At 40.1% G+C, this 26,960-nt stretch overlaps 2 protein-coding genes across 4 annotated transcripts in view; one reads left to right on the forward strand and one right to left on the reverse strand.

Moving 5' to 3' along the window:
• scube3 (signal peptide, CUB domain, EGF-like 3) overlaps window positions 1–18,898 on the forward strand; it is a 74,533-nt gene extending 55,635 nt beyond the window's left edge. For both annotated transcript variants that reach the window (XM_063463897.1, XM_063463898.1), the window contains 16 exons: window positions 816–932; window positions 2,401–2,523; window positions 6,520–6,636; window positions 12,207–12,329; window positions 12,480–12,596; window positions 12,691–12,786; window positions 12,931–13,047; window positions 13,194–13,355; window positions 13,460–13,663; window positions 14,496–14,657; window positions 14,750–14,917; window positions 15,004–15,165; window positions 15,251–15,448; window positions 15,536–15,688; window positions 16,693–16,772; window positions 17,062–18,898. In XM_063463897.1, the coding sequence (XP_063319967.1) occupies window positions 816–932; window positions 2,401–2,523; window positions 6,520–6,636; window positions 12,207–12,329; window positions 12,480–12,596; window positions 12,691–12,786; window positions 12,931–13,047; window positions 13,194–13,355; window positions 13,460–13,663; window positions 14,496–14,657; window positions 14,750–14,917; window positions 15,004–15,165; window positions 15,251–15,448; window positions 15,536–15,688; window positions 16,693–16,772; window positions 17,062–17,214 (2,252 nt within the window). In that variant the 3' untranslated portion in view covers window positions 17,215–18,898. The remainder of the gene's footprint in view (window positions 1–815; window positions 933–2,400; window positions 2,524–6,519; window positions 6,637–12,206; window positions 12,330–12,479; window positions 12,597–12,690; window positions 12,787–12,930; window positions 13,048–13,193; window positions 13,356–13,459; window positions 13,664–14,495; window positions 14,658–14,749; window positions 14,918–15,003; window positions 15,166–15,250; window positions 15,449–15,535; window positions 15,689–16,692; window positions 16,773–17,061) is intronic.
• Window positions 18,899–19,010: 112 nt separating this feature from the next.
• Window positions 19,011–26,042, reverse strand: si:ch73-217n20.1 (complement receptor type 1). Of its 2 annotated transcripts, none has more exons than XM_063463900.1 (11): window positions 25,948–26,042; window positions 25,639–25,836; window positions 24,423–24,522; window positions 24,270–24,343; window positions 21,624–21,842; window positions 21,308–21,499; window positions 20,516–20,612; window positions 20,227–20,300; window positions 19,952–20,131; window positions 19,672–19,857; window positions 19,011–19,581 (listed from the first exon to the last, which is right to left on the reverse strand). In XM_063463900.1, exons 1-11 carry the CDS (start codon window positions 26,000–26,002, stop codon window positions 19,559–19,561), a joined length of 1,398 nt encoding a protein of 465 aa, XP_063319970.1. In that variant the 5' UTR covers window positions 26,003–26,042; the 3' UTR covers window positions 19,011–19,558. The 2 variants fall into 2 exon arrangements, with proteins under 2 accessions (XP_063319970.1, XP_063319969.1); XM_063463899.1 differs by having other exon boundaries at window positions 21,308–21,502.
• Between the last annotated feature and the right edge of the window lie 918 nt (window positions 26,043–26,960).

The raw sequence follows: 26,960 nt of genomic DNA on the forward strand, positions 1-26,960 counted from the left end.
TGTTGTTTTATTATTTTTTGTTGTTGTTCTGAAGTGTGTGAGCCCATCTATAAGGATGCCAAAAGTAGTAGGCATCCACTAATCTTGGATGTTAGAGCGACTCTGTCTTGTACGGTTACTTAAAATTAAAGTCTGTGTGAAATTTGTCACTGTCTAGAGAAAAGACCTCAGCTATCCTGTCCTTACTGACTACCTGCCTTTTTCAAATCAGCCTAGCCAACATAGGGACCAGGGAGCTGAAATTGCTTTTTTATCCCCAAAATGCCTGGAAGGTTTTGTCAAAACCAGGAAGGAACTGGTGGTTTCGTCCACATGTGTCTGCAAATGAAAATTCTCCCTTTATAATGGAGGGGAGACATTTCCTACAGTATAAAAAGATTTTTGGAGGTCATAATTTGCTTTTACCAAAGAGAAACAAACATGCTCACATACCTTTTACACACATGCACATACAGACACAACAAGTGAAGTTCCCACGTTTGGCTGTGTTAGCTATATTTCCTAATGACTTGTCTCCTTTCATTATTGACAAACTCTTTGTTTCTCTGACTGGTAATCTCTTTCATTGGCTGCATTCATTACTGTTTCTATCTTTACTCTCTTTTTTTCCTCTCTACCACTCAACACTTGATCAGCATGCTGCTCTTGGCCTGTTCACAAAAGTAATGGTGTATATAATGGTGTTTCTTGTAATTTTTGCAGTTGCACCAGTATGCATGTATGCTGTTTCAATTGGAAGAAATAAGTAGGTCAAAACTGAATCTACTTTGTATTTTCTGTGGGGTTTATCTAACTGAATGCGTGTTTCCCTGCAGAGACCTGTGCAGTGAACAATGGCGGCTGTGATAGCACATGTCATGATTCAGTGACAGGAGTCCGCTGCAGCTGTCCTGTTGGCTTCACTCTGCAACCAGACCGCAAGACTTGCAAAGGTATTCCCACCCATCGCCCATGGATGCAGGCAGCATTCAAGCTGCACCTGTCCAGCTCTCACTAAATTATTCTCCTGCTTGTCATTTTTCCAGCTTCTCTCTCCACATGCAGCCAACAGGAATGATTAAATAGTTATTCAGTCCTACCCAAGTTAGAACCCCTTGTAACTTGCCAGTTAGATTTTCTGTGGAAACCACATTTTCTTTTGCAACTACAAGTTATTTTGCCTGTATCCATACAGGTGTCACAGATCTATCACTACCTTCTGCTTTTCAACAACATATTTTAAGAAATATTTTGTCATGGCACCAGCTTTCCCGGCAGTTTTCTTCTCCACTGCCATTTTTGTGAGTGTTGGCAGAGCATCCTCAACTCAAGCAACCTGCATAATTTTGCTGTGTTTTTTTTTTTTTTTTTGTGTGTGTGTGGTTTTTTTCTTCTTCTTTTTTTTCGTGCAATCTCTAATCCTCTCCGAATCTTATGTGGAATTATAGAGACTTGGGGAAAACAAACATGGGATGTAGGTGAACAAAAACATGTTTCCAGAAAAGCAGGATAGCAGTGTGTCTGCTTTCCGTGGCTTACAGTGTTAGACTAACAACTTTAATAAAAATACATTGGCTTGTATTAGTTTAGTTTGAGAGGAAACAAGAGGAAAATGAACACAGGCAGCACTGGCACAAGAAGACAGACGCTCGCTTCAGGCCAGGCACTTCTAAGGAGTTGAGACAAAGATGAAGCAAGGAAGGGATTATTTAATTCCATCTCTCATGCATTTATTTTAACCAGATGATGAAGACTCCCTCAAGAGACAGATGCCTCATTTATGATGATGATTCAGAATTAATCAGAGCTGCTGCCAAACTTGCCAAGGCAGAGCACCATCAAAAGCAGGGATCAGCACATGACATATCGATTCAGTATTGGCTACAGAAATAAAGAGCAGAATAATCGGAAGGAGATGGACAATGATGATTTAGAGGCCTTACTGCTTCGGGGCTTTACTGTGTGAGAGCTGCACTCCATTAAAGTCACACGCAAGCTGATTTTTAGCCTATCCGAGGACCAGCAAGGAAATCCCTGAAGCTTATTTCCACAGAAATGACTGTCCTGTTTTACACTGTTAGTCCAAGTTGCCTCATTTACATACATCTCCAACATACTATTCAGATTAAGAACTTTTTTAAAGCCATTACTGTGTGTGTGTGTGTGTGTGTGTGTGTGTGTGTGTGTGTGTGTGTGTGTGTGTATTTTCTTATAAGACCAGAAAACTGATAAATGATGATGTTTCTATTTGTCTGCTGAGTGTGTAAATAGGCCACTCTGTGCTAACACATCTTCAGGTTTTTCCTACTTCCAAGTGACAAAAAAATTACATGCTGTAGGTTTAAGTTCAGCGCTCTCTCATTTGCAGCTGCGATGAGTGATTTGATGTATCCGCTCCTCGTTATGATTTTCTGTTCACAGACATTGACGAGTGCCGTCTGAACAATGGGGGGTGTGATCATGTGTGTCGAAACACAGTGGGTAGCTTTGAGTGCAGCTGCAAGAAAGGCTACAAGCTGCTAACCAATGAGAGAACTTGTCAAGGTACGTAGCCCATTTTGTTGCCATTTGCCACTTAAATAAGCAAACTGTCTCTACTTACTCCTACTCCAAAGCTTCTGCTAAACACTCTTTGTCTCATAGACTGAGATTTTTGCATTAAATGACAACTACGACAAAAGAGCAGTTGCCTCCTGATGCCACAAAAATATGCACTCAGAGATTTCTGTCCTGCAGAGAAGCCAAACCAGACCTCTCTGGCATGTTTGTCCCTTATTTTTAGTGGTAGCTGTTGCTCAGCAGGACCTGGGAGAACTAGCACAGAACAAATAAGAATTTGCAATGGCTGAACACAGGTGTAGGAAATTAGGGGCTCCAACTCTTAAATCTCTGGTTCTTGGATGAATAAAGCCACCACAGAAAAATACACTGAAAGAAGACAGACAGCCTACAACAATGGAGCCAAATCCAGCCTCTCTCCAAGTGAAAAACAGATGACACGCTATTTTTCCTTTCTTTGTATTTATTGATGTGGTCAATCAATATTCAGCCTGGTACACATCAACGTCATGCAATTGGTTTAGAATTGCTGCACTGAATCACACCACTCTGTAACACGGTACACAAGCATCGTGTGCGTTTGATGAAAACGTACTCTCTGTCGCTGTTCTTTGCAGCCACTCTCTTCTCTCTTTAAATCTATTTTCGGTGGATGCCTTTCTTTCATTATTTGTCGCCAAACAATGCAAAGTTTATTTTGCCAGAATAACACAGATAACTGAGAAAATGCGGTCTGTGCATGTCGGAATGTAAATCACAGCTTGTTTTATGTGGCACCATGCCTTAACCTACTCAGCCGTGTGCTGTTTTGGGCCAGGGAGTCAACTTTGGAACAGGGTTGTTCTTGTTTAGCGCTGTGTGTTTTGTCTGGTGAGAAGTGCTGTGATAAAGCTCGCCTCCTGTTGAGTGAGGTATTGCCAGGCTCACATACTCCACACTATTGAGTCACCTGTCTGCTACTCGTCTTGTCATTCCTATCGTGTTTTCCCATTTTTGGAAGGGGATTGGGGCAAAATAAAAGCCGAGTGCCTCTTAGTAAAGGTTAAAGTTGATCTTCTTTATTTGCCCTTTTGTTCATGTAGCTCTTTTGTGCTTGTCTTAGTTTTTTTTTTACCCTTCATGTTGGAATGTAGATGTGTGGTTAAAGGGGCATACTGCTTATTTAGTATTACTTCCAGACTCTTGTTTGTCTCGCAAGAGACCTATTTGGGAAAAAAAGAGTGATTAAAATCAAAACAGCTGAGGTCCACAGATCTGTAATTTTAGTCTTTCATGTGGGGTGTGCTCCAAAAGCAAAAAAAAATCCTACATTTCCCATAATGCAATAATCCATTTACAAGGGTCATAAGGTTCATATTGTCAGTTGTAAAGGTTAATACGACTTCTCTAGCTCTGTAGAAGACGTTGTGCTGTTTTCATCACCTTTGTGTGCAAGATGTGGAGTAGGCCTCTAAATTTTTTGGACATAGCTTGGGGTCTAACAGGTATTACTTTGACTAAACAGCCAGGAGTAATCCTATCATCGAGCTCACTAAAGTGCATATAGAGTATAAATCCTGAAGTGAAAGACTAAGAAGATTAGGTGCACCTGCAGTAAATTTACAGCCATCCTTCTCCTGGTTTTGCTAATAGTTGCTGGTGCCTCGTTGCGTGTCACTGTGTTCTCTGGTATCAGTTACTCTTAGACATTTGCAGTCACCGTGAGGTGTTGAGATGTGTAAACTGAACTCTTGGTTTATCTTGGTTTAAACAGTCGTGGTGTTTCCCTGCTTTCAGTGGACCATGGCCCCTAAGTCAGGATGGGGCATGTCTGCTGAGCCCCTGTCAGCATTCCACCACCCACAACACCCTCCAGAATCTCCTCCTCCTCCTCTTCTTCTCACTCGTAATCCACATGAGGGCACTCAGATGTTCATCAGACCTTGTGTTTTCTCCAGAGGGAACGTCAGTGATGGAGGCCTTATCAGTCCTGGATAAACAATAGTTGCCAATGTTTTCATTGCAGTCGATCTCATTTGCCGTTTTATTTTGAGTAAGGTTCAAGGTTAAAGTGATGTGAGACGGCATAAAGGAAGTTACTGACAGAATCTCTGAGTTGCGATTCTCATCTGCATTCAGTGTGACTGCTATCCCCCTGCACGTACATCACCTCATGATGTCGTCTTTGCCCTCCCACTGCATACTTCACCTTAACTGTCTTGTAAATAAGGGTTGTGGGAGTCCCAGATGTCTTAACACTTACGCTCTGTAGCATGATATCACACAAAACAGTGTAATGATAAGTTGCAGATTGACTTCTGGCGTCACTGGTTGCAGCATATTTTAAGGATAAACTCAGTCACCACGCCTAACTCCTAGAGGGTTTTAGACTTTTTATTTAAAAGTGCGCTTGAGTCGAGTTTATCCTTAACATGCCAAAAACAATCACTTTTGCAATGCCTCTTCCAGCGTGTGCCAACCCACGCTTCACTCATCTATCACTGCTTTTATGAATCTCCAGAGACCTCCGCAGGAGACAAATGGCAAGAACTGTATGAGCTTGTTGTAAATTTTTTATTTTTTTTTTATACTTGGTTTGTGGTAATTTTTTTTTAATGTTCTAGAAGATTTGTTTTGTAAAAGTTGATTGATATAACCAGATAAGCTGCAGCTGATGTCAGCACCAATTATACATTTTGGTGTTTTTCCAGCTTTAAAAGATCAGCTTGTACGTTTCCTTCAAAGCTTGTGTACAGCTTTGTAAACTGATATCTTAATAAGCTATTAATCTCAGAACATTTTTATCTTTTGGTTGCTCTTACAACATGCCTGCCAAATATTAACCTCAGTGATCTTCATATGGTTTATCTGTCTAGTTTGGATTATGCCCAGTGCGCAAATGTCAATGTTTTTCTTTTTTTTTTTTCAAAAACCATGCAAGATTTGTGCAGATATTTATCAGTCTGTCTTCCTGCATTCTTTAAGCCAGCATATCATTTAACCAAACATACTTAATTGCTGTGAAATACCTGTGACCTCTGTTTAATGGCAACGTGTGCTTCCTCATAACCCAGAGGAGGTTCAGATGTAGCTGATGAAAGCATGATATTCCTGGGAAAGTCCTGAGAAACCTTTGTTTTATTTGCCAAGTTGATCCAGCAAAGTTGTAGCACATCCCCATTTTCCACCAGCATTTGCTGTCTGGGCTTGACAGAGATCATTACTGACATTAAAGGGAGCCTTGATCACAATAAAACCAAATGTCATCAGTCTCCTGTAGCTTCATGTGTCTGTCCTTATGGTCTTTGAGCCCATGACATTTAAGCAACTTATCAGGATCCATGTGTAAGAGAGACAGAGACAGGCAGGAAGGAGCTGATTTGATGTAGATTTGCAAGTGAAGCTGACAAGGTGAGAAAACCAGAGAAACTGAAAATCCACGTCTTCTTATCTGCACTCATACTGTGACATGTATATCTACATGCTATAGCAAAAATTGTGGATGTTTAAATGCACATTTACATGATGTCCAAGTAACAGACTGGCAAGTCAAATTCTAGGACTTGTAACGACTCTGGCTCATTTAGCATGCTTAAGATGAAAGAGAAGGAAAGTGTTCCCAAGGTCCTATGTTAGCGTGGAAAAACCAACCCAAAGGCTCCTATTATCAGGTAAAGAGTGGGCTTTCTTTTGTCTCCCGCTGTGGCCACTTGTTATTTCAAAACAACTTGGACAATTTCATTTCAGTGCATCGAAATGGAAAACTGCATGACTGCAGGAGGTCAAGTGCTATACCATGCACCAAACAGAAGACGCCTTTCTTAGAAAATACTTTTTTTTTTTTTGTGACATATTTTCTGACCCATTGCAATTCTTGACAAACAAGAAATACAATACAGAAGATGAAACGAGGACAGATCCCATTATTATTGGAGGTTTTTTGTGTGTAATTTGTTGCACTGTTTGAAAAGTTTATAACAGCATGTCTTTCTATCTACACAGATATTGACGAATGCTCTTTTGACCGTGCCTGTGACCACTTTTGTGTCAACTCTGCCGGAAGTTTCCAATGTCATTGTCATAAGGGCTACGTCCTTTACGGACTGGCACACTGTGGAGGTGAGCCAGCATGTCTGTTTCTACTTTGCCTTGTCTCCGGGTGTAAATCTCCTGTCTGTCAGTCTTTCTCTAGAGCCAGCACTTCTGTACTAACCTTTCATTTACTGCTCTTATGTTTGGCAGGAAAAAAAAACACTAGAAATACTAAAAATGTTATTAATTTTAACATGCCTACTGACAGCTTTAATAAAGCACTGCTGAGAGATTTTATAGATTTTACATGACTAATTTCCAATGTGTTTTATTTCTGCAGTAACTGTTATAAGACTTGCAGGAAGTTTAGCCATAGGCATTGCAGTGTCAGTGACTGAAATGTCTCCACAGCTTTTAGAAGAGCTGGCAAGACATTTTTACAGACACCCATTGTCCCCTGATGATGCATCCTAGCAACCTTTGTGATCCTCTGACTTTCCAAGTAATGCCACAGTTTGTGGGTCTGAATGAAATGTTTCAAAATCGTTTTGTGCATTATATTTATATCCCCCTGAGGATGAATTGTAATGACTTTAGATTTCATTTTGCTTTACCTCTCATGCTACCATCAGCTAAGTTTGTCCATTACTTGAACAAATGCCTTTAAACCATATTGTATTCTGACCACTTTCTAGGCTGGACTCTTATAATTTATTATTATCAGGTTGTCAGATCATCAGGACTGGAAAGAGATCATCTCCTTGGTAAAACCAGAATTGGATTTAAAATTCATCTCCTCACATACAAAGTCTTGAATGATCATGCCCTCTCATATCTTAAAGACCTCAGATGTCTTTGTTCAAAGACTGCAGGCTTATTTGTGGTTTCTAGAGTGTTTGAAAGTAGAATGGGTGGTAGAGCCTTCAGATATTAGGCCTCTCTACTGTAGAAACAGCTCCAGTTTGGATTCGACAGACAGTCCCTCCAGTTTTAAGTTTAGACTCATAACTTTCCTTTTAGATAAAGTTTGTAGTTTGGGCTACATCAGGTGACCCTGAACCATCCCTTAGTTATGCTGCTATAGGCTTAGACTGCTGTGGGACGTCATGGGACGTCTTTCTTTTCTTTTCTTTTCTTTTCTTTTCTTTTCTTTTCTGTTTCATTTAAGGCACAAACTAAACTTTTTTTTTTTAAGTGTCATTGTATACTTGTTACTGTTACTGTTGGTGTTTACACAAGCTAAGCTCATTAATCTGGACAACAGCCTTAAAAAATAACAAAACAAAAAAAAAGTCCCTGCATGCAGCTGCATTCTTGGGTAAAACTGAAGTGTGTTTAAATGCTCACTCTGATGGATTACCTTTCACAAGCCAGGTTTAGACCTCTACAAGTCGATTTTCAAATGGACTGAAATGAGCTGAAACAGGTGGTTGCCTGGAAGGCAAGAACTCAATCTAAGAACTTACGCTACACTTGGCAGTCATATAAAGTGCAGACAATTTGTGCTGTACTTAATGGACTAAAACATGAAATAATATCATGGAGGTTATGGTCCTTCAAGGTGGAGTATGTCCATCAAAAATGGGCAGGTAGTTACTGTACTCTGGTGTAGAACAGATAGGAGAAACAGCCTTTGGTGTCAGAAGGAGGTGTGCGAGGGCACGTCAGATCTGCCAAGAGGCCCGCCAGAGCACATCAGGGTGTTGCCGCGATCCTTTGATGGAGCGTGTATCACCAGTTAGAATCTGCTGCTGTCTCCTGCACCTCAGGGCCTCACAGTAGTTTTGGGAGAGACATAGAGAGACGGCATATGCACTTGAAATACATAGCTTTGAAGTGACTTGTTATGTGTTTTTGTCTGTAGTTTGACAGGTCGACTGATCAGGAATGTTGCAACAGAATTGACTATACTGAGACTAGAGAGTGGTAACTTGTAGATGTTTGTGATCAGGAGGTTTACAAGGTGTAGTTAGTCAAAAACTGCATAAGAGTAACAGTTTTAAATTTTTTGTGAACCACCTACTCTTTTTTTGTTTTTTTTAATGCTTAGTTTCAATAGAGTGAGAGATGGTGGCAGTGCTGCAATACATTGTAAGGGGTTACTTTTATTTTTATCCACCCACTGTATGTAATTCTGGAATTACATAGTCTGCTGTATTTCAGAAGAGTTTAATAGGTTCACGGGATCCATTCCACACATGGGTAGCTGTATTAGCTGTCAGCTCAGGGAATAAATGTGCCAGGATTGGATTTGTAAGGCTTTTACTCACATGATGGACTGTGATCAGGCTGCACTGAGCTGCTAAAAGGAAAGAAGATGGTCAGGCGTAAATGACTCTCTATACCATTGTTGAGAGAGCAAGTGATGAATGATTTCCCCTCTTTCTTTTTTTCCCCCCCTCTTTTTACCACCACCGCTGTCGGAACTGTTAGATAACCCCAGAGATTTATGGTGATCGCTGCTGTACTTTCTTCGTCCCCAGCCACAACAGTACGAGGTTATGTTATTCCCTCTGTGGTTTATCAGCAGACATTATAGCTGCCAAACAATTCAGAAATCTGGTGTTAAACAATAGACTCACCCTAAACAAACTCAATTAGGTCAGTGACCTGCTGTTAAGCATTGTGCCGAGGCATGTCAACATTCCTCCCAAGTGAGAGTATATCCAGCCATTCTCCCTCTCGGCTAGCAAAACAATCTGCTCATTTTGCTTATCTGCTTTAAAAAATAGACTCAAACTGCTTGTGACTAAATACTTTTTAAGTATTTTTGAATTTACCTAATTTGATCCAGTCAGCATTTACCGTGGCAGAAAGGCATTCTTATCCTACGAAAAACATGTTTGTACATAGATCTATTAAAAAGATCTCTAAACATCAAACAGGGTTCCAGTTGATACCTAAATACTTAAAGGGGGCCTATTAGGCTTATTTCTAGCTCCTTAATTGTATTCCTGGGCTGTAATAGAGCAGCTTTCAATAATTAGAAGTTTAAAACAATCTTGTACTGGAACTTGGTTTAGCCCCTTAGTTCATCCACCCCTCTAAACCAAGCCAGTTGACCCTCTTTTACTAGTCAGCCTCTCTCTAAACCAGTTTTTCTTTTGCTAAACCTCCAAAAAGCAGGTAGTTTACCATATGCAGATCAATATTAGGCAAAAGAGTCATAAACTAAGCATTTATGGTGCTCTGTATGTATGTTAACCTTATGAATTGTATTTGAAATATATGAAAGAGATTACTTGGACACTAAATACCCTGCAAATATTTGTTTTCTTGCTTTGTTATAAACTTCCATGTACTCTTTGGGTGGTTTAATCTGACCTGAAAAAACATTCGAGGGAGTAAATGTAAAATTCCAAATGCTTTCAATCTTGGAAAGAAAATGTGGGACACATAATACAAAGGGTTGACATCAATTCATGTAATGAATGCAATCCTAGTATATAAATAATGCGAACAGAAAAAAACGATCATTCAATTCACAAATGCCTTGCAAAACGTAATCTTGTTTGTTACAATAACCTGCTTGTTAAAGGCTGGATTCCACTTAAATTCATTCGATTATGGCCAAATGTTGCTGTGTCAGAAAAAATGATTGATTGATTGAACAAGTTAAAACTCAAAAGGTAGTCACACTTTCGAAGCGGTGGAAGTTGCTCTATAAAAAATAAATCATTACTCATCCTGTATGTGCTACATGAATACAAATTCCTTTTATCGTAGCTTTGAGGGTTGATTGTTGCATAATGCAGAATAAAATGCCCCTCATAGTTTCTGTTGCTTACAATAAGATACTCATCTAAGCTACAGAAGGTGTTGGGGTTTTTTTGTTTTTCTTTTAAAGCTATAAAGAAAGGAACAAATTTTATCACACAATACAAACAGCGTTGCTGATGTAATGTAGGATCATGCACCGTAAGTGCCTTTTTATTCCAAGGACAACTCTGGACTCACCAAATAGTCATTAAAAATTGTGCAAATTACTCATTTTATATTCATGCAGCTGTAAAGTGAGAAGTATGTACTGCACAATAAATACGTCTTCAATTTGAACATTTACGTATTTTTTTTTTTAAAACAATTAGTCCTATTTTTTTGTTATTTTTGAACATGTGCTAAATTGCATATTTTCACTTTGGTGTCATGTTTATAGGATGTAGCTGAAATATTTGTAGTGCTTACAATCTTAAAAAATGTTCCTTTGTTACAAATAATGGAAAAAAAGAAAGTACTATGAAACAAAACTCTTAATGTCCAAAACTAACTGTAACCTGAACTAAAATCAATTTTATTGTAAAAGTTAATCTTACCAACCCCTGCCTAAAAATTGCTCTGTGTTGACATATGATCACCCCTCGACTCCAGTATTTGGATTTATCCGTTGCACGGATGCACGCCAAACCACAAAAAAAGGACAAATTAAAGTGGAACTTTCTTCTTTTTTTTAAAGAAAATAAAAGGAGGGGGTTAGTGATTTATAAATATTTGTCCAATGCCGAAAACACTGCCCAGATTGCGCTTGGGGAAAAATTCTTCTTAAAAGCAACATGGGCCGGTTGGCGATTAAGCTCACAAAACTGATTACAGTTAAAAGATTTTGGCATTTTTATGAACCCTAAATTTCTGCTACATGATACAAAGCAGTTGCAGAGTCTAAATGTCAGATCGTCTTTTTGTTCTGCCCTTTCCTTTCTTGGCTCGTCTCTACATCGGCTCTGTTAGAGCATGCAAAGCAAAAAAAGATTAAAGCGATCTGGAGAAATGTTAGAATAAGTCTATTTGGTCACATTTCAAATTTGGGAAGAACAAAGAAGTCAAAACAACAGTTGCTGGCAGATGAGCTCTGCTTCCATCAGATTTTCATTAGAGCTCTTTGTCCTTTAAATGAAGTGCTTTGATGCAGAGGATAAGCAGCACATCCCTCACAACATTTTCAAGCAGTTCTGGCTACAGAACAGCAGAGCGCTACTGATGAAGTCATCATCTTCTTCGGGGAGTGCAGTGGCACGCAGACTGTTTGTATTCAGAGTGAATAATTGAATGAGACAAGAAAGAGCATTTCATATCAGCAAGCAAGATCATCAATCACTGCCATTATCTCAGTTTCTTTCCCAGTGCCACTTGTCCGTAGCCTGCCGAATCCTCAGCTCCACTCACTAAACTAATTTTCTGTCTGGCATCGACGGCAGCCAGACTGCATCTGGATCCCGGATGCTGTTAGTGGTTTTAGCTCAGCATGTGTTTGAAAAGTTGATTATAATTTACTGCTTGCCACAAGTCTTTCTCCTTGAAGAGCAGAGAAATTTTGACCATGAAATTGAATGTGGGTGACATCAAAACGAGAAATCACTTCTGTTTACACGCAAACACATTAATCTTTCCAGAGCGTGAGGATGAATGGAACTGAGCTTACAGGAACTCGTCATTCATAGCTGTGCTGTTTTATAAGAGGCCTGCTTGTCTTTCATGTAATTCAGCAGAATTGACTCCAGATTGTTTTGGACTAATCACATTGTTTTTTTGTTTTTTTTAATATTTCTGTTGCCGTATTTGTCAATAAAAATCCTTTTCCCTTTGATATTCTTTGATCTTCTTCTAGGCATGTTCAGCTGTCCACAGGACATTTGTACTTATGTTAACACCTCTCTTCACAGATATCGATGAGTGCAGTATAAATCGTGGAGGTTGTAAATATGGTTGCGTCAACACACTGGGGAGTTATGAGTGTACCTGTCCACCGGGGTACAAGCTGCACTGGAATAAGAAAGACTGTATTGGTATGTAGCAGCACTGCCCCCAAGTGGTCAATTCACTGACATACACTCGAAGCGGGCCTTTTCCACATACTGCTTGTGCAGTCTTTCTCTCTACGCCAGCTTATTGGTGTTAACATTATGTGATACATTGTAGATTGTGTTTTCTCTCAGAGCCTGTGAAATGTCCTCCTGGGCTTGTAGCACCAAAGGCTACACTGACCTGCAGCAAGACTGGCAAGAAAGAGAGCTGCTCTCTTACATGTGCTTCTAAGGCTCACTATCTGGCAGGTATGTCACCGCAATTCAGAGTCGAGTCACAAAGTATCTCAGATCCAAAAGATTAGTTTATGGACTTATTTTATTTTTCTGTGAACCTTTACAGAATCTGATAACAGCTACTCTGTCAGTTGTGGTATCCCCATTCTCAGAGGGAAGTCCCCCACTAGGCTGAACTCCAACAGCAGTCAGAGCTGCATAGGTTTGTCACTCTCAATATTCATATGGTCGCAGAGTTTTCGAGGACCCAACATGTCAATCACAACAGCACAGACAGCTGTCTTTGCAGGGATGGCAGTGTGATGTTTCAGTGTCCTCCTACCCACTGGGCTGTGTTTGTCTGTAGAGGCTCTGGCCCCTCCAGTAAAGCAGACGGCTTCTTTCAAGATCAAAAACGCCAAATGTCACCTGCATCCTAAGCTGCCTGGCCGAACTGAGGACAGAGGACGGACACTGGGACAAGGTCAGTCCTTAGCTGGATATGTTCCTTTACAGATGTGTTGTTTATTTATTTATTTAAATATTTAAAGGTTGACTGCTATATAACAGATCCAAGCAATGTATGCCGGTACTGCCTTAAAGATATTATATGATATTGTGTGTCTACAGGAGGAGGGCAGCCCTGCAGCAACTGCCTGGTAACATTTGTCAACCTTAAATGTGACTCCTCCAAGAAAGCTAAAGGGCGACGTGCTCGCAACCCCTCTAACAAAGAAGTAACACGCATTACATTGGAGCTGGAAGCTGAGATCAAACCTACAGATGCTACAGGTTGGACTTTTTTTTTCCATCCCGAAGGAAAACCTTGATCAACTTAGTTGGTGCTTAAGACATAATTATTTAAAAAGTATTGTTTTTTATGGACTCCAATCCAGGGAGTTGTAATCTCAGCTGCCTGAGACAACGGATGGAGAAGCAGGTTAAAACCTATATCAAGGCTCTGAAGAAGTCCATCAACCAGGAGCGCTTCCTCATCAGAGTTGCTGGTTTGGAATATGAGGTGGCCCAAAAACTTCCACAGGCTGCTCCTATTCAGGAAAACTGTGGTCCAGGCTGGGAGAGGGACAGTGGCCGATGTGGTAAGACCGGAGAGCAGAAATGGTAGTCTTGGATAAGCTAATTTTGCTGCAAGGATGTATTTAGAAACTTAGGATGTACTCACAGTAGCCAATAAATACCACACGTGAGCACGTCTGAGCTCCAAAGTTCAGTTAATTTGACTAACGGGAGCACTGGGTCATACCTGAGCATCAAGTCAGGTTATCTCTGCCTGGGCTGCTTGAACCGGTGGGCCCAGGCCGAGATTGGTTGGACTGTTGGTTATATTACAGAGCAATTGTGCCCAGTGTTAGTACACCCTAAATGTCAGAATATAACCTTACGAAATGCCACATTGTGCATCATTGTTTCATAGAAGGTGTGTCTTTAGCTAGTCTTCAGGTGAGGTCTTTACACAACAAAACTAATCAGTCATCACCCAATCAGACCCAGCCACAACCCTAGGAGATCAGCTGATTTAAGTGTCATCCAGTATCATGTGATGGCTCTACTATAATCCAGCTCTGCATCCAATTAGCAAATGCAACAAAGGACATGCAAGTTAAGCTGTTTTAGCCAATTGCTTCTGCCCCTGCAAGCTACTTTGGAACCCACTATCACCTGAGGTGCCAATAACAATAAAACAAAAAAAACAAAACTGTGTTCATCTGCTCTGGTTTGCTCTCCTCATGTGTTACAAAGATTAACCACCAGAATTAATAGAAATTATCCCAGATACAAATAACAAATGCATATTTGTGCATATGTATATAGTGCATATTTTATCCATCCACGTTACATATTTAGTTAATGAGGAGTTATAGCTAAGTGTGTCCTAATCTCTAACTGAAGCCATTGTGGATGTTCTCTCAGTCAGATGTTTGCCAGGCTCTTACTACCATGGTGAGCAGGAACGCTGTGTCCAGTGTCCACCCGGCACTTTCCAGGAGAAAGAGGGGCAGCTGGCCTGTGACCTCTGTCCTGGAAGCGATGGCCATGGGCCTGTGGGCGCACGGAACATCTCCTCCTGTGCAGGTAGCCTTGTTTAAAGTCCCATGGATTATGTTAAACATCCATTTCTGACTCATTAAAAAGCCTGATCCCTGTGTTGTTCGCATCAAATCCAGGCCAGTGTCCAACAGGGTACTACTCCAGCAGTGGATTCAAACCTTGCCTGCCATGTCCTCAGGGCTATTACCAACCAGATTTGGGACGGACCCTGTGCTTTCCCTGTGGGGGAGGTCTCAGCACCAAGCGGGAAGGGGCCAGCTCCTTCCACGACTGTGAAGTCAAAGGTCAACTTTTTATCTTTGCTGGGGGGAAACAATCCAAATATAAACTTCAAACTTCTTTGCTTAATGTTTTTACTTTTTCCCTGCAGTTGATTGTTCTCCAGGTCATTACTACAACACCACAGTACACCGCTGTATCCGCTGCCCTGTGGGGACCTATCAGACAGAGTTTAAACAAAACTACTGCATCTCCTGTCCTGGAAATACCACCACTGATTTTGATGGTGCCACAAGTGTCTCACAGTGCAAGAGTGAGTATGAAAATTATTGTTTTGTGTTGTTCATTTTTCTCAGACATGGGCTTGAATTTAATTTGATATGTTTGTGTGCGTCTAGACAGGCAATGTGGCGGGGAGATGGGCGAGTTTATGGGTTATATTGAGTCACCTAACTATCCTGGTAATTACCCTGCAAATGTGGAGTGCATTTGGAACATCAACCCACCCAGCAAGCGCAAGATCCTAATTGTTGTGCCAGAGATTTTCTTGCCTTCAGAGGATGAATGTGGAGATGTGCTGGTTATGAGGAAGAACTGTAAGTGGCCCTCTTTCATTAGCTTTCATTGAAATGTAGTAATTTAATCACACTATAAACCTGGTCATTGTTCTTCTTTAATACAAGGGTCAGCTACGTCCATCACCACCTACGAGACATGTCAGACGTATGAGCGGCCCATCGCCTTCACAGCTCGGTCCAGACGTCTCTGGATTAACTTCAAGTCTAATGAGGCTAACAGCGCCAGAGGCTTTCAGATCCCCTATGTTACTTATGATGGTATGAAACATTATCACTTTTCTCGCCAGATGGCTTAGATTGTGAACTGTTATGTGTCTAAAATTATTCTGACAGACTTTATTTTGACCTTAAAGGGTTGTTTTATAAAATAAATGAAAGAAAAAATCCTATCTATTTCTAGTGGGATCAGTTTATCCAGGCAGTATTATTTTTAATATATACAAATATCACACTTGTGGTCCGAACAACTGTAAACATAAAGGTGGCAGGTGACAGTCTTTTTATTTTTGTCAGTGTGGCTGTGTAAAAACAACACATATTAGCTTTGCAAAAAGATGGACAACATTTAATTTGAATGATTGGCTAATTATTGTACATGAAAACTAGTGCTGTCAGCGTTAATCTCGTTAAAAAGACGTTAACGCCATAACCACATTATCGCGGCAAATCTCCGTTAGCGAGTTAGTGCGGCGGATCGCCCCGTGCGTGGGGCTGCACGGCGCTAACGCATTAACGAGCTAACCGCGCTAAGCGTTACAATGCAGTTATTGCCGTCATGACTAAAATATTATATATTTTGCACCAAAACAGACTGCAACTGTGGTAGGCATGCTATGTAAAAGCTGCAATTGGTCGATTATTCAGAACAACCAAAAGTCATACAATAGAGGAAAATATAATTTTTTTATGACTAACAGTCCAAAATACAAAGGAAAGGAATGTTACAGAGAGGCTGGAAAACGTGACTGTCTGACAGATTAATCATTTTCTCCGCCACCCTGATGGCTTAGGTGTGTATCAAACACACACCTGCCTATGAATTAAAGAAATAACCCCACCTTTAATGTTACACTGTAGTTTCCCTTTACAAATAGGTGACATTAAGTTGAGTCAAAGGGAGTTTTCCAGGATATGAATAAGTTTTTTCCTCATGTTTGTGTTTATTATTTCACCACCTAACTTGTTTTGCATGACCTGTTTTCAGCATGCTATGAGAAAGCAAGCAGTGATTATATTATGTGTTGTTGTTTTTATGAATTCAGAGGACTACGAACAGCTCGTAGAGGACATAGTGCGAGACGGAAGGCTCTACGCCTCTGAAAACCATCAAGAAATCCTCAAGGTTAGCCCAGCCCCTTTTTCTTTTTCCTCTTCCTGCTAACTGTATGCATCATTGGCATCATTCATTGTTGCGAAGGTGATTCATTGAAGAGGAAAGGTGTCGTAAGAAAAAACAAAGCTGTTGTTGTGAGTCAGGCGGTGCGTTAATATTGACGAGATTAATGTTCTCGTACAGCTGTAATTTTTTTTTTTCCAGTATTTAGCAACACCTTCAAATGTGATTAAGACAGTAACTGAGAACTAAAGTGTGTTTCATTAAAGACTTTATACCTGTTGATTTTTCCTCACAGGATAAAAAACTGATAAAGACTCTCTTTGATGTGCTGGCTCACCCACACAACTACTTTAAGTACACCACTCGGGAGTCCAACGAGTTGCTTCCCCGCTCCTTCATCCGTCTCATAAGCAGCAAAGTCTCTGCTTTTCTGCGACCATACAAGTAAAAGCCACACAGCTGCCGACACGCCGGATTGCGACCCTCCCCCCCAATATCCCCCTCCATCTAATAGGCCACATCCCGCAACTCTCACAGGACTTAAAAACACGAGACATACTCTTACGTTTACCCTCTTATTTTTTTGTAGGCTTTGACAATAAACACTATGCAGACCTGAGAAATTTTTCAACACCATTTTTGTTTTGTTTTTTCTTTTTTGGTCAGTTACCATTCAGCCCAGGTCTGCATTCCTGAGCTCAAACATTTAGTGGGGATATAGAGTATTGTGAGTGGGTTTGGTTTCTATTGTGTTGTGCAATGAAACCACACACACACAAAAAAGAAAACAAACAATAGAAACGCCTATTTCAGACAGTAGGAGTGATGTTTTGTGCGTGCTGTCTGAGCTTGTTATTGTATTTGCTTAAATGAGCTCAACTCCTACCATTAAGTATGACTGTAAGTGTTGTGCAAGTGTTGTGTAACTCTGGTTCCATCTTCAGTGTCTGTGTGCTGTCCTCGAGGAGGAGCAGTTGTAAAATTCATGTCGCAGCTGCGGTCCAGCTCATTCAAAGCCCGACTATATTTGAGCTCTTAGAGCAGTTTCCAAGGGTTTTACTGTTAAAACAGTTATTCTCTGTCTGTTTAGACTGTACCAGCATTTTCCAACCTTCAGATTATTTCTGTTGCTCTTTTCCAAGCCAACTTAAAGCAAATACAAAAAAAAGGGTGGTTAGCTATTTTAGGAACGCGGTGGATATTATGAAAAAAGTTGTTGGGAGCCACAGAAATGAGATAATGTGATGCTTAGTGGAACATGTCTCAGAGAGAAAGAAATGTCTTTGAGGGACATTATGTTTGCTGCTTCTTTTAAAAGGTCACTTTAATTCTTCAGTCTCATTGTCTTTCTGATGTACGCTACACATTTATAATCTGTAGGTTTAAAAACAAAGGGAAGCTCCGAATCTGATATACTATAGTTTCTACACCCAGGAAATTGATATTCTCACCTTGCCTGTCTGTGGACCACCAGTTTTATAATTTGTTTTTATTATTTTATTTTTTTTAGTCTTGTAAATAATGAAAATAAATTAGATGAGGGTTGAATTCTTTAATAACAATTTTCTTACACAGGGCCCCCAAAATCATTTTTTGCCCCTCATGTCCGACCCGCCTAAAGTCCAAAGACACCCAAGACTGCTTAGCTCACATTTTATTCTGTCCTAAAGAAGACAGCTCTTCCAAAGACCTCCCAAGAGTAGGCATGTGCAGTTGTCTTGGGCTCTAGATTTGCAGTCAGTCATTTTCCTTTATTTTAATACAGAGTGCAATGACTGAAAATGAATTCTTAGTTAAAGCCAAGTGTGACACAAAAACTTGTGAAATGTGTTTTGGGTTGTTTTCTTGTTGCGACTCCTTGTATTAAATGTAAGTCATTGTGGGGAGAAGATGTTTAACTTCTAAAATGTAACTACTTTTAGAAAAATGCATTATGTGTGGTGAAATGTAACAAAGGGGTGGCATCTTGGTGAAGTGGTTGGCACTGTCACCCCATGTATTTTAAAACTCAGACTTTAGGAGGACAAAGAAATTGAACATATTGGACTCAAATGCGATGTTGGGCCAAGTAACACAACTCGTCAGCTATAAAATCCTCACTTTATTATCAGCTTCAGTCATTGATTTATATCTTAAAATCCAATATGCAACTTCTCCATGCGCTCACTTGGCCCACGTTGCCAAAAACTGACCCATCCCACCTAAATCAGCTTGGGTTTTTTTTTCCCTTTTTGCAACCTGATCCCCCCCCCCCCCCTTTAATTGTTGCCTTTTAAAATAAGAGTTTGCTATGATGTATCGGAGTTGATAATGATATTTGCACTTGAATTGTTATTGCTCATGTAAAGAAATGTCTGGATTTTGTATTGTCTTTTTAAAATGAATGGAATTGGTGTTCTTATTTTCTTGTAGCTTGTTTGTTCATGAAATGCTCACTCACCGTTTAGTCTAGAGATGATACACATAACATTATCAACTGTAAGGAATAAAAAAAAAAACCCAACCTATGTACAGATGTGAATGAAAAGTTTGTACCTGTTCTTGCCCAAACACGTATCAAAATAAACAAACTGTACTTCAGCTTCATTTAAAACATGTTTTAATGTCTGTATAGTAATGTATAATACAATTTAAGGTTATTAGGTATCCCAAATGGCTTAGGTTGATTTTTAATAAGTTGCATTTTGGTAAGAATGCAATGTTAGCTTAACTGTTTTCATCCATTGAGTGCTGTTAAATAGTTTTGACAGATAGCGGTGAATATGGAAGTTTAAGGTTTGAGAGCTGGGGAATTAGCCCCACCGGTTGACAAAATCTGGGGAGGGAAAAAAAAAAGCAATCATAGTTTTAGTGTGTGAACAGTACTTCAGGTTACTCATACCAGGAAAAAGTAATGATTACTTACGTCTGCGTTGACATTTGGGAAGCTCAGGTAACCATCGGCCATCACGTTCACAGTACACTGTACCTGGCCCACTCATGACATAACCCATATTACACTCAATATATATAGTGGCCCTGTACTGAAACTTCTGATTGTGGTTTCCTGTCCAGTAAGCATTAGGCACATTTGGTGATGGACATGTTATTTCTGTGGGGGAAAAAACAAGAAAAGAATTCACCTTTAATGAACATTATTCATAAACACAATAAAAACTACAATTTGCTCTGTCAGAATATATGACCTTTGCATTCTGGTGCAGGTGCACTCCATGTCCCATGTTTAGTACACCAAATCTCCCTTTCTCCAACAAGAGTTCCTGCACGACACGAATAGCGAATAACACTCTTGTATGTGTAAGGTTCATGTTGAAGGCCAGTTATTTCTGCGTTGCTCACTTCAGGAGGGTCCTCACACACCGCAGCTGCAAGAAATACAATAATTTTAGGATGTTGAGATGCAGAAAAACCAACTGCCATCTAAAAAGCCGTGGTGTGTGTGTGCGATAGGCAACCTAACCTTCACAAACAGGGTTGCGTCCACTCCAGCCGTTATTCATGCAGTGTCTGGTTGCATGTCCCACAAGCATGAACCTGAATGTCAGGAAATGGGTCGCAGAGTTCATTTAAAGACCACATCTTCGAAATGATTTCTAAAATTCCACTTCTACATTGGACACAGTGAGTAACTCAATTATGTTACACAATTGTAGAATAAATGCAGAAGTTCTGGTAACTCCAAAAGGCTGAAAACCCTTTTGTTTCAAAGTTGCATTCACTGAGAATGCAGGAGGTTTTAAAATTCTTACCCCTCATCACAGACGGCTGTAGCGGTATCTCCAAATTCTACTCCAGTATATACAAACTGTCCATTCTGAATATCTCCAGCTGAGCCACAAAGCTTTCCTTTACAGCCAAAGAACAGAAATAATTTAACATGACAGTACTGCATTTCAAGAATTTTTATTGTAATGTCCAACAAGACAAACTATCAACATCATGTGGTGCTGTTGTTTTGGATAACGCATTCATTCATCTCACAATGGATAAGTTTAATTGAGCCTCAAGACTTGGTCAAATGAGATAATGAAGTAATCCTGTCCAATTCAAGGTTACTGTCAGTGGTAACCCAGCCTAGATTAGAGGGTTTTTTAAGTATGCAATAGAAATGCAATGTTTTAAGCACTCCCCACAGGGGTGATACCATGGTAAAATGTAAATGCATGAAAAAAAAGTAAAGCAAAGAGACTTAAAAATCCATATTATATGATCTAAATCATTCCACTGTAAGAAAAGTCAACTCCAGGTGGTAGAGGTTTGTCCAGGACTCACTGTTTAGTGTTTCCAGGAGGATATTTGAAAACAGATATGGAGTAAATTATTTCTGATTTCTGAAGGGCCACTAAAATCCTCTGATGGACAAGGGTGCAACTTACAATTTAATTGATGAGTGTTACATTAATAAATGGTATTCTCAAGTATTTGTTGTATGTCAACAATAATCCTATCCTGGTCATGGGATATTCTCATTTCTTTTGATGTGTGGAAAAACTAGGATTTATAAAAAGACTTGATCAAAAAGAAATATAAAATATACTTACGCTGACACTTAAGCTTCAGTGGTGTCCATTTCCCATTATTACAGAGGCGAGACTTTCTGCCGCCTGCTGCAACGTATCCAACATCACAGTTGTAATAGACCTTTTGCCCAGAAAAGAAAGATGTCTTTGTAATGAACCTGTCAGCAAGGTGGACATTGGAGTTGCTGACAGCTGGTGGCACACCACAGCTACCTGCTGAAAGCATTTTCCACAGGGGAAGATATCACTTTAGTTTTGGCAAACTCAGATGAAGACCATTTTTCATAGTGCTAATAATGCGTAAGTGGCATATCAGGTAAAAATATGAACCCTTTACCAGGTGATGGTTGAATTTTATCATCAGGTATGGGAACACATTGAGGAGGTTGAGGCTTCCACTGGCCACTGGAGTCACATGTGATCTGCTGAGCTCCATTCAGCTGGAAACCCTCACTGCAGGCGAAGGTCAGGTTATCTCCCACCTGGTATGCAGAGACACCTCCAGTTCTCTGCACAGAGTTGGCTACTTCTGGGGTTGGGCAGGTGATACCTCCCTCTGATAGTAAAAATAAGAAAAAATTATTTCATGTCTTAAGTAAGTGAACAAAGGTTAGAAGAATTTACTAAATCTAAATACTTATTTTAGAAAAACTGGCTATGCAAATACACTCACTGGCCACTTCAGTAGGTATACCTTACTAGTACTGCGTTGAAACCATTAGCCTTCAGAACTGCTCTAATTCTCTTTTTCATAGATTAAATAAGTTAAATGAAAAAAATTTTCATAGATTTTGGTCCATGCTGACATGATAAGTGTCCCATAGTTACATATCCATGATGTGAATCTCTTGTTCCATAAAATCCCAAAGGAGCTCTGTTTGAGATCTGGTGACCATGAAGGCCATTTGATCACAGTGAACTCACTGCCAAAGCCAACAGAATATGGACCACTGTTGTCATAAAGGGATAGACATGGTCAGAAACAATACTACAATAGGCTGTGGTGTTTAAACAATGCCCGACTAGTACTAAGAGGCCCAAAGTGTGTCAAGGACATATCTCCCACACCATTACATTAACTACAGTCTGAACTGTTGTTACAAGGTAGGTTGGATCCGAGCTTTGATGTAGTTTACACCAAAATTCTGACCCTACTATCCGCCCTAATCAGTCTGTCAATCTCTTGCTCCTTTTTCTCCTCATTTGTGAACAAGGACCCAAGATACTTAAACTCCTCCAGTTGGGGGAGCAACTCTTCCCTGATCCAGATTAGGCACTCCATCCATTTTCACTGCTTCACACTTGGCTCCGAACTTTTCAGAGCTGGATGACGCCACATCATGAACCAACAGAACCTCATCATCTGCAAAAAGCAGAGGAGATCCTGTGGCCACCAAAGTGAAAGCCTTCCTACAATTGGCTCCACCTAGAAATTGTACACAGTTGTACACAGACTGAATAACTCAGCAGCAGGCCAGCACCCGATACTCCTGATCCCCCACAGGATACTGTGAGGTATGCGAATTAATAGCTTCTCCAAGTCCACAAAAGTACACTGGTTAGACAAACTCCCATGCACCCTTAAATACTGTTGAGAGGATAAAGATCCACTGTTCCACAACCAGGACAAAAAACACATTTTTTCCTCCTGCATTTGAGGTTTGACTAATGGATGAACTCTCCTCTCCAGCTCCCTGGCATTGATATTCCTGGGGAGGCTGAGCGGTGTGATCCCCCTGTAGTTGGAACAGTGTCCGGTCCTGTTTCTTAAAGATTGGAACCACCACTCCAAGGCCAGTCCAGGGCCACCGCCCAAGATTTCCACATGACGATGCTGAGGCATGTCAAACAAGACAGCCCTACAACATCCAGATTCTTTAGAAACTCCGGTTGAACCTCATCTAATGCAGGGGCCTGGCCACCAAGGAGTTGTTTAACTGCCTCAGTCACCTCACCTCTGGTGATAGGCGAGTTGTCCCCATCATACCCAGAATCTGTTTCCTCTACAGAAGACATGCCAATGGGAGGAGGTCCTCTAAGTATTCCTTTTACTGCCCGACTATCCCCTCAGTTGAAGTCAAAAACACCCCACTCCCTCTACACACCATGTGAGTAGAGGGAGTGGGGAGCTCCAATGCTTTCCCCTGCTGAATCACATGATAGGTTTTCCAGAGTTGCTTCGAGACCAACAGCAATTGTCTCACTGAACTCCTCCCACACCTGAGATTTTTGCTTTAGCTACTGCCTGAGCTGCTTTCCACTTAGCCTGCTCCTGTACACCCACCACCTACAGGAGGACCCTGGCTATCGAGGCTGGCTATTGGGACATAGATTGTCACCTCTCTGGCAGGGAAAGTGCGTTGTATGAAGTTGAGAGATATTGGTTAGATATATTTGGGTTCACCTCTGCACATACGTCAGGCTCTGGAAACAGTTTCGTGGAAAGGAGCTGGATTGTTCCAGGAATGTGTCTGGACTTGCCCTGAGGCAGTGGGACTGTATGTTGGGGTTTTTGCTGGTGGATGACAAGGTTGTTTTCTTGGACCTTCGGGTCAGGGAACGGGTTCTGACTATTGTTTGTTCTTATGCTCCCATTGACAGTTCAGACTACCCAGCCTTCTTGAATTTACTGGGTGGAGGGCTGGAGTGTGCTCTTCAATTATCCTTCTGGGAGTCTTTAATGCTCACACACACAATGACAGTGAGACCTGGAGGAGCATGATTGGGAGGAACAGCCTGCCTGATCTGAACCTGAGTGGTGTTCTGCCTTTGGACTTCTGTGCAAATAGCAATTTGTCCAAAACAAACATGGGAAATTTGCTTCAACTGAGTTAAGAGATTAAACTCCCAACTCACATAACATTCAGGGATTAGTTACGCATTAACACTATCACCCACTTAAAGCCACCCCTTACAGTTTCACAACTATTGGGTTTCCATTTACAAGCTAGTTAGAGTACTTCAATGTACCATATCACTGTACCTTCACATGATGGGAATTCACCAGCCCATCCAGACCTTTTGCATATCATGTAGTTCAGCCCTTTCAGAGTGTATCTGTAGATAAGAGATGCAGTCAAACACCACTTGAAAGTCTTATTCTGATGTTTTAGGAGTTCTTCAAAGTAAAACTTACCCCTCATTGCACACAGCATAAACCTTCTCCCCGATGTATGAATTCCCTTCATACTGGAACTCTCCATTGGGTAGCTCACCAGCATTGCCACATGATATCTCTGTTAAATACAAGATAGTAAGCGTGTAAATGACACATTACAGTTTAATTTCTAGATGGAAATATAAAAGATACAACCAAGGCTGCAATCGCTGGAATGTTTTATGGAGGTCTAGAAAAAACTGGAGTTAGAAACTGATTCTGTAGAGGACTTGTCATTTGATGTTTGTCTGGGGTTAAGAAGCCCAGAACTGGTCTTGATACCAGCAATATAAAAGAATTCATGTTCATGAAATGATCATTTATGATTAAAGAGGTTGCAGAGATGAACTGTAAAACACAGTTTATCCTTCAAGCCAAAATATGTGGTGAACTATAAGCCTATTTGTGGGGAAAATGACTCAAAAAGAGCAGAGTGATGAATCATGTAAAGTTACAAAGAATTTTCATCCTCAGTTGATAATCTGACAAAACGTATTTCTCTAGTTTCCTTTTGCCCTGTTAGCACCATCTTGCATCTTGTAATTTGGCAATGAATAATAAAATCAGTTCCATTTTTAAAAAGGCAATTGATTATGAAGACAGAACTGCATTAATCAGTTTGGTTGTAAAACAGAGGCAATTATATTACAAGTACACTATCTCTTGTAATCTGATTAAATATTAGTTTGAGTATGGTTAATTAGACCGGCACATGACCCACAAACCAAAGAAAGCCAAAGAAAGCCAAAGAGATTATGCCCCACATTTTTTTCTAATTCAGAAAGTTTTTGTTTCCATTTTTGTTTCCTTACCTGTGTGATTGAGCGTGCATCAAGACATTTATTTGTCTTAATTATTTAGTAACTATTAGTAACTACTAGTAATTATTTAGACTTGGAAAAAAAAATGTGAATCTACCTTTAAGGCTGTAAGAAACGTTACTGTCAATAAATTTCCCAAACACCTATGTGCATTTTGAATAGGCTTTTTTTTTCTTGGTAAAATTTTACTTGTAAATCTATTAAACACCTTCCCCAGTAGGGGGTGTTAGCGGGCTTCTGCACTGCTTTAAATCCATCTAAGTAAATTACAGGTCTAAGAATATCTCAGTAAACAGGCTGCTGAGTGAAACAACACGCAAGCGAGTCTTTTTTCCGCCCCTGAAAACAAATAAATAGTTCATGGCAAAGCTTACTTTCGCATTTTAAAGTCAGTTTGGTCCATTGTCCATCAATACACTGCACAGCCCTGCTGCCTCTAAAAGCAGTGAAGTCGTCGTCACAGCTGTAGTAAACTTTCTCGTTGTGGCTGAATTTCTGCCTCCTGGCATATTTCGTCTCCAGTTTGGTGTTCGGGTATTTATCTGGTGCTGAACAATCCTGTGATACTTGACCTGTATTTTTGGGAAATCATACCATCAGTTTAATAAAAAAAATATATACATAATTTAAAAAAAGACACATGATACATGAAAATAATAAATGAACAAATCACTACTATTTACCCGAAGCCGGTGAGGCTAACATGAAAACCAAAATACTCCAACCGACAGTCCTCATGTTGTCTTGCTTGTAGGCTGTCCTTAGAGGCAGATGCCAACAGGAGGATCAAGTGAAGCAATTTATAGAGGAAGACTGGGACAGCCCATCAGGAAATGGACATGAAAATATAAAGCTGAACTTTGAAAAAAATGTCCTATAATCTTCATTTTAGTATCTATGATTTAATCCCTAACAGCCCAAATAAAGCTCACGTGTAACAGTAATATCTATACATCTTAAGCAGGAGGACAGGTTTATTTTTAGTGAGAAGGGGGTTATTTGCTTATTCACAGTGCAAGATTAAAAAGGGATGAAAGTTCTACAAGGCTTTAGAAACAGATTAAATTTATAATGGGCTTTCATAGCAACAATTGATTATTCCAGTATAAGAATGCTATTTAAACTGGTTCAGTTACAATATTAATATACAGACGCTTTTTTGAAATTGAATTTAACTGTATGATCATTTTAATCCTGCAGATGAAGCTGACATTGTGTTTCAGCTGTTTGCCACGTTACAGACTTGACCTTCTTTTATTCTTTGTAATCCATTTCAGTGCTGAGGTGATCCAGTCGTGATTTAAGACTTCCAGCAAATGGCAGTTCACAGACTGATAAAAGACGTAAGAAAGTATTTTTATGTAAGCACAGCAACCCATAATAACAGGGGAGCCATGACGTAAAGTGTGTGAGAAGAGTGTGGGTGAGCGAAGGAAAATCCGGCAAAGTCATTATTGTAACAGCAACAATAGATTCCTCGGACAGCCACAAGCAGCCTCTCCCTTTCCAGGTGCAGCAGAGGGTGCCATCATAATCCAGAACAGTTTAACACCAACCAAAACACCACCTTTACAAAATGATCGTATAATTTGTCAACAACAGTTTTCCTAAATGTCCTGGAGATCATCATGATGATTGATGTTTTTTTCTTTTTTTGGAAAATGTGACATAAACACATTTTTTTTGTTTGTTTGTT

The sequence above is a fragment of the Pelmatolapia mariae genome, linkage group LG20 (genome assembly GCF_036321145.2).
Source record: "Pelmatolapia mariae isolate MD_Pm_ZW linkage group LG20, Pm_UMD_F_2, whole genome shotgun sequence".
In the NCBI taxonomy this organism is placed as follows: Eukaryota; Metazoa; Chordata; class Actinopteri; order Cichliformes; family Cichlidae; genus Pelmatolapia; species Pelmatolapia mariae.

Excerpts from the sequence above, each read along its gene's own strand:
- si:ch73-217n20.1 (XM_063463899.1), bottom strand. The coding sequence starts at position 26,002 with ATGAGGACTGTCGGTTGGAGTATTTTGGTTTTCATGTTAGCCTCACCG. Across the intron at positions 25,837-25,947 it reads GTTAGCCTCACCGGCTTCGG|GTCAAGTATCACAGGATTGT; the intron begins GTAAATAGTAGT and ends CCAAAAATACAG. Across the intron at positions 21,503-21,623 it reads TAAAATTCAACCATCACCTG|CAGGTAGCTGTGGTGTGCCA; the intron begins GTAAAGGGTTCA and ends AAATGCTTTCAG.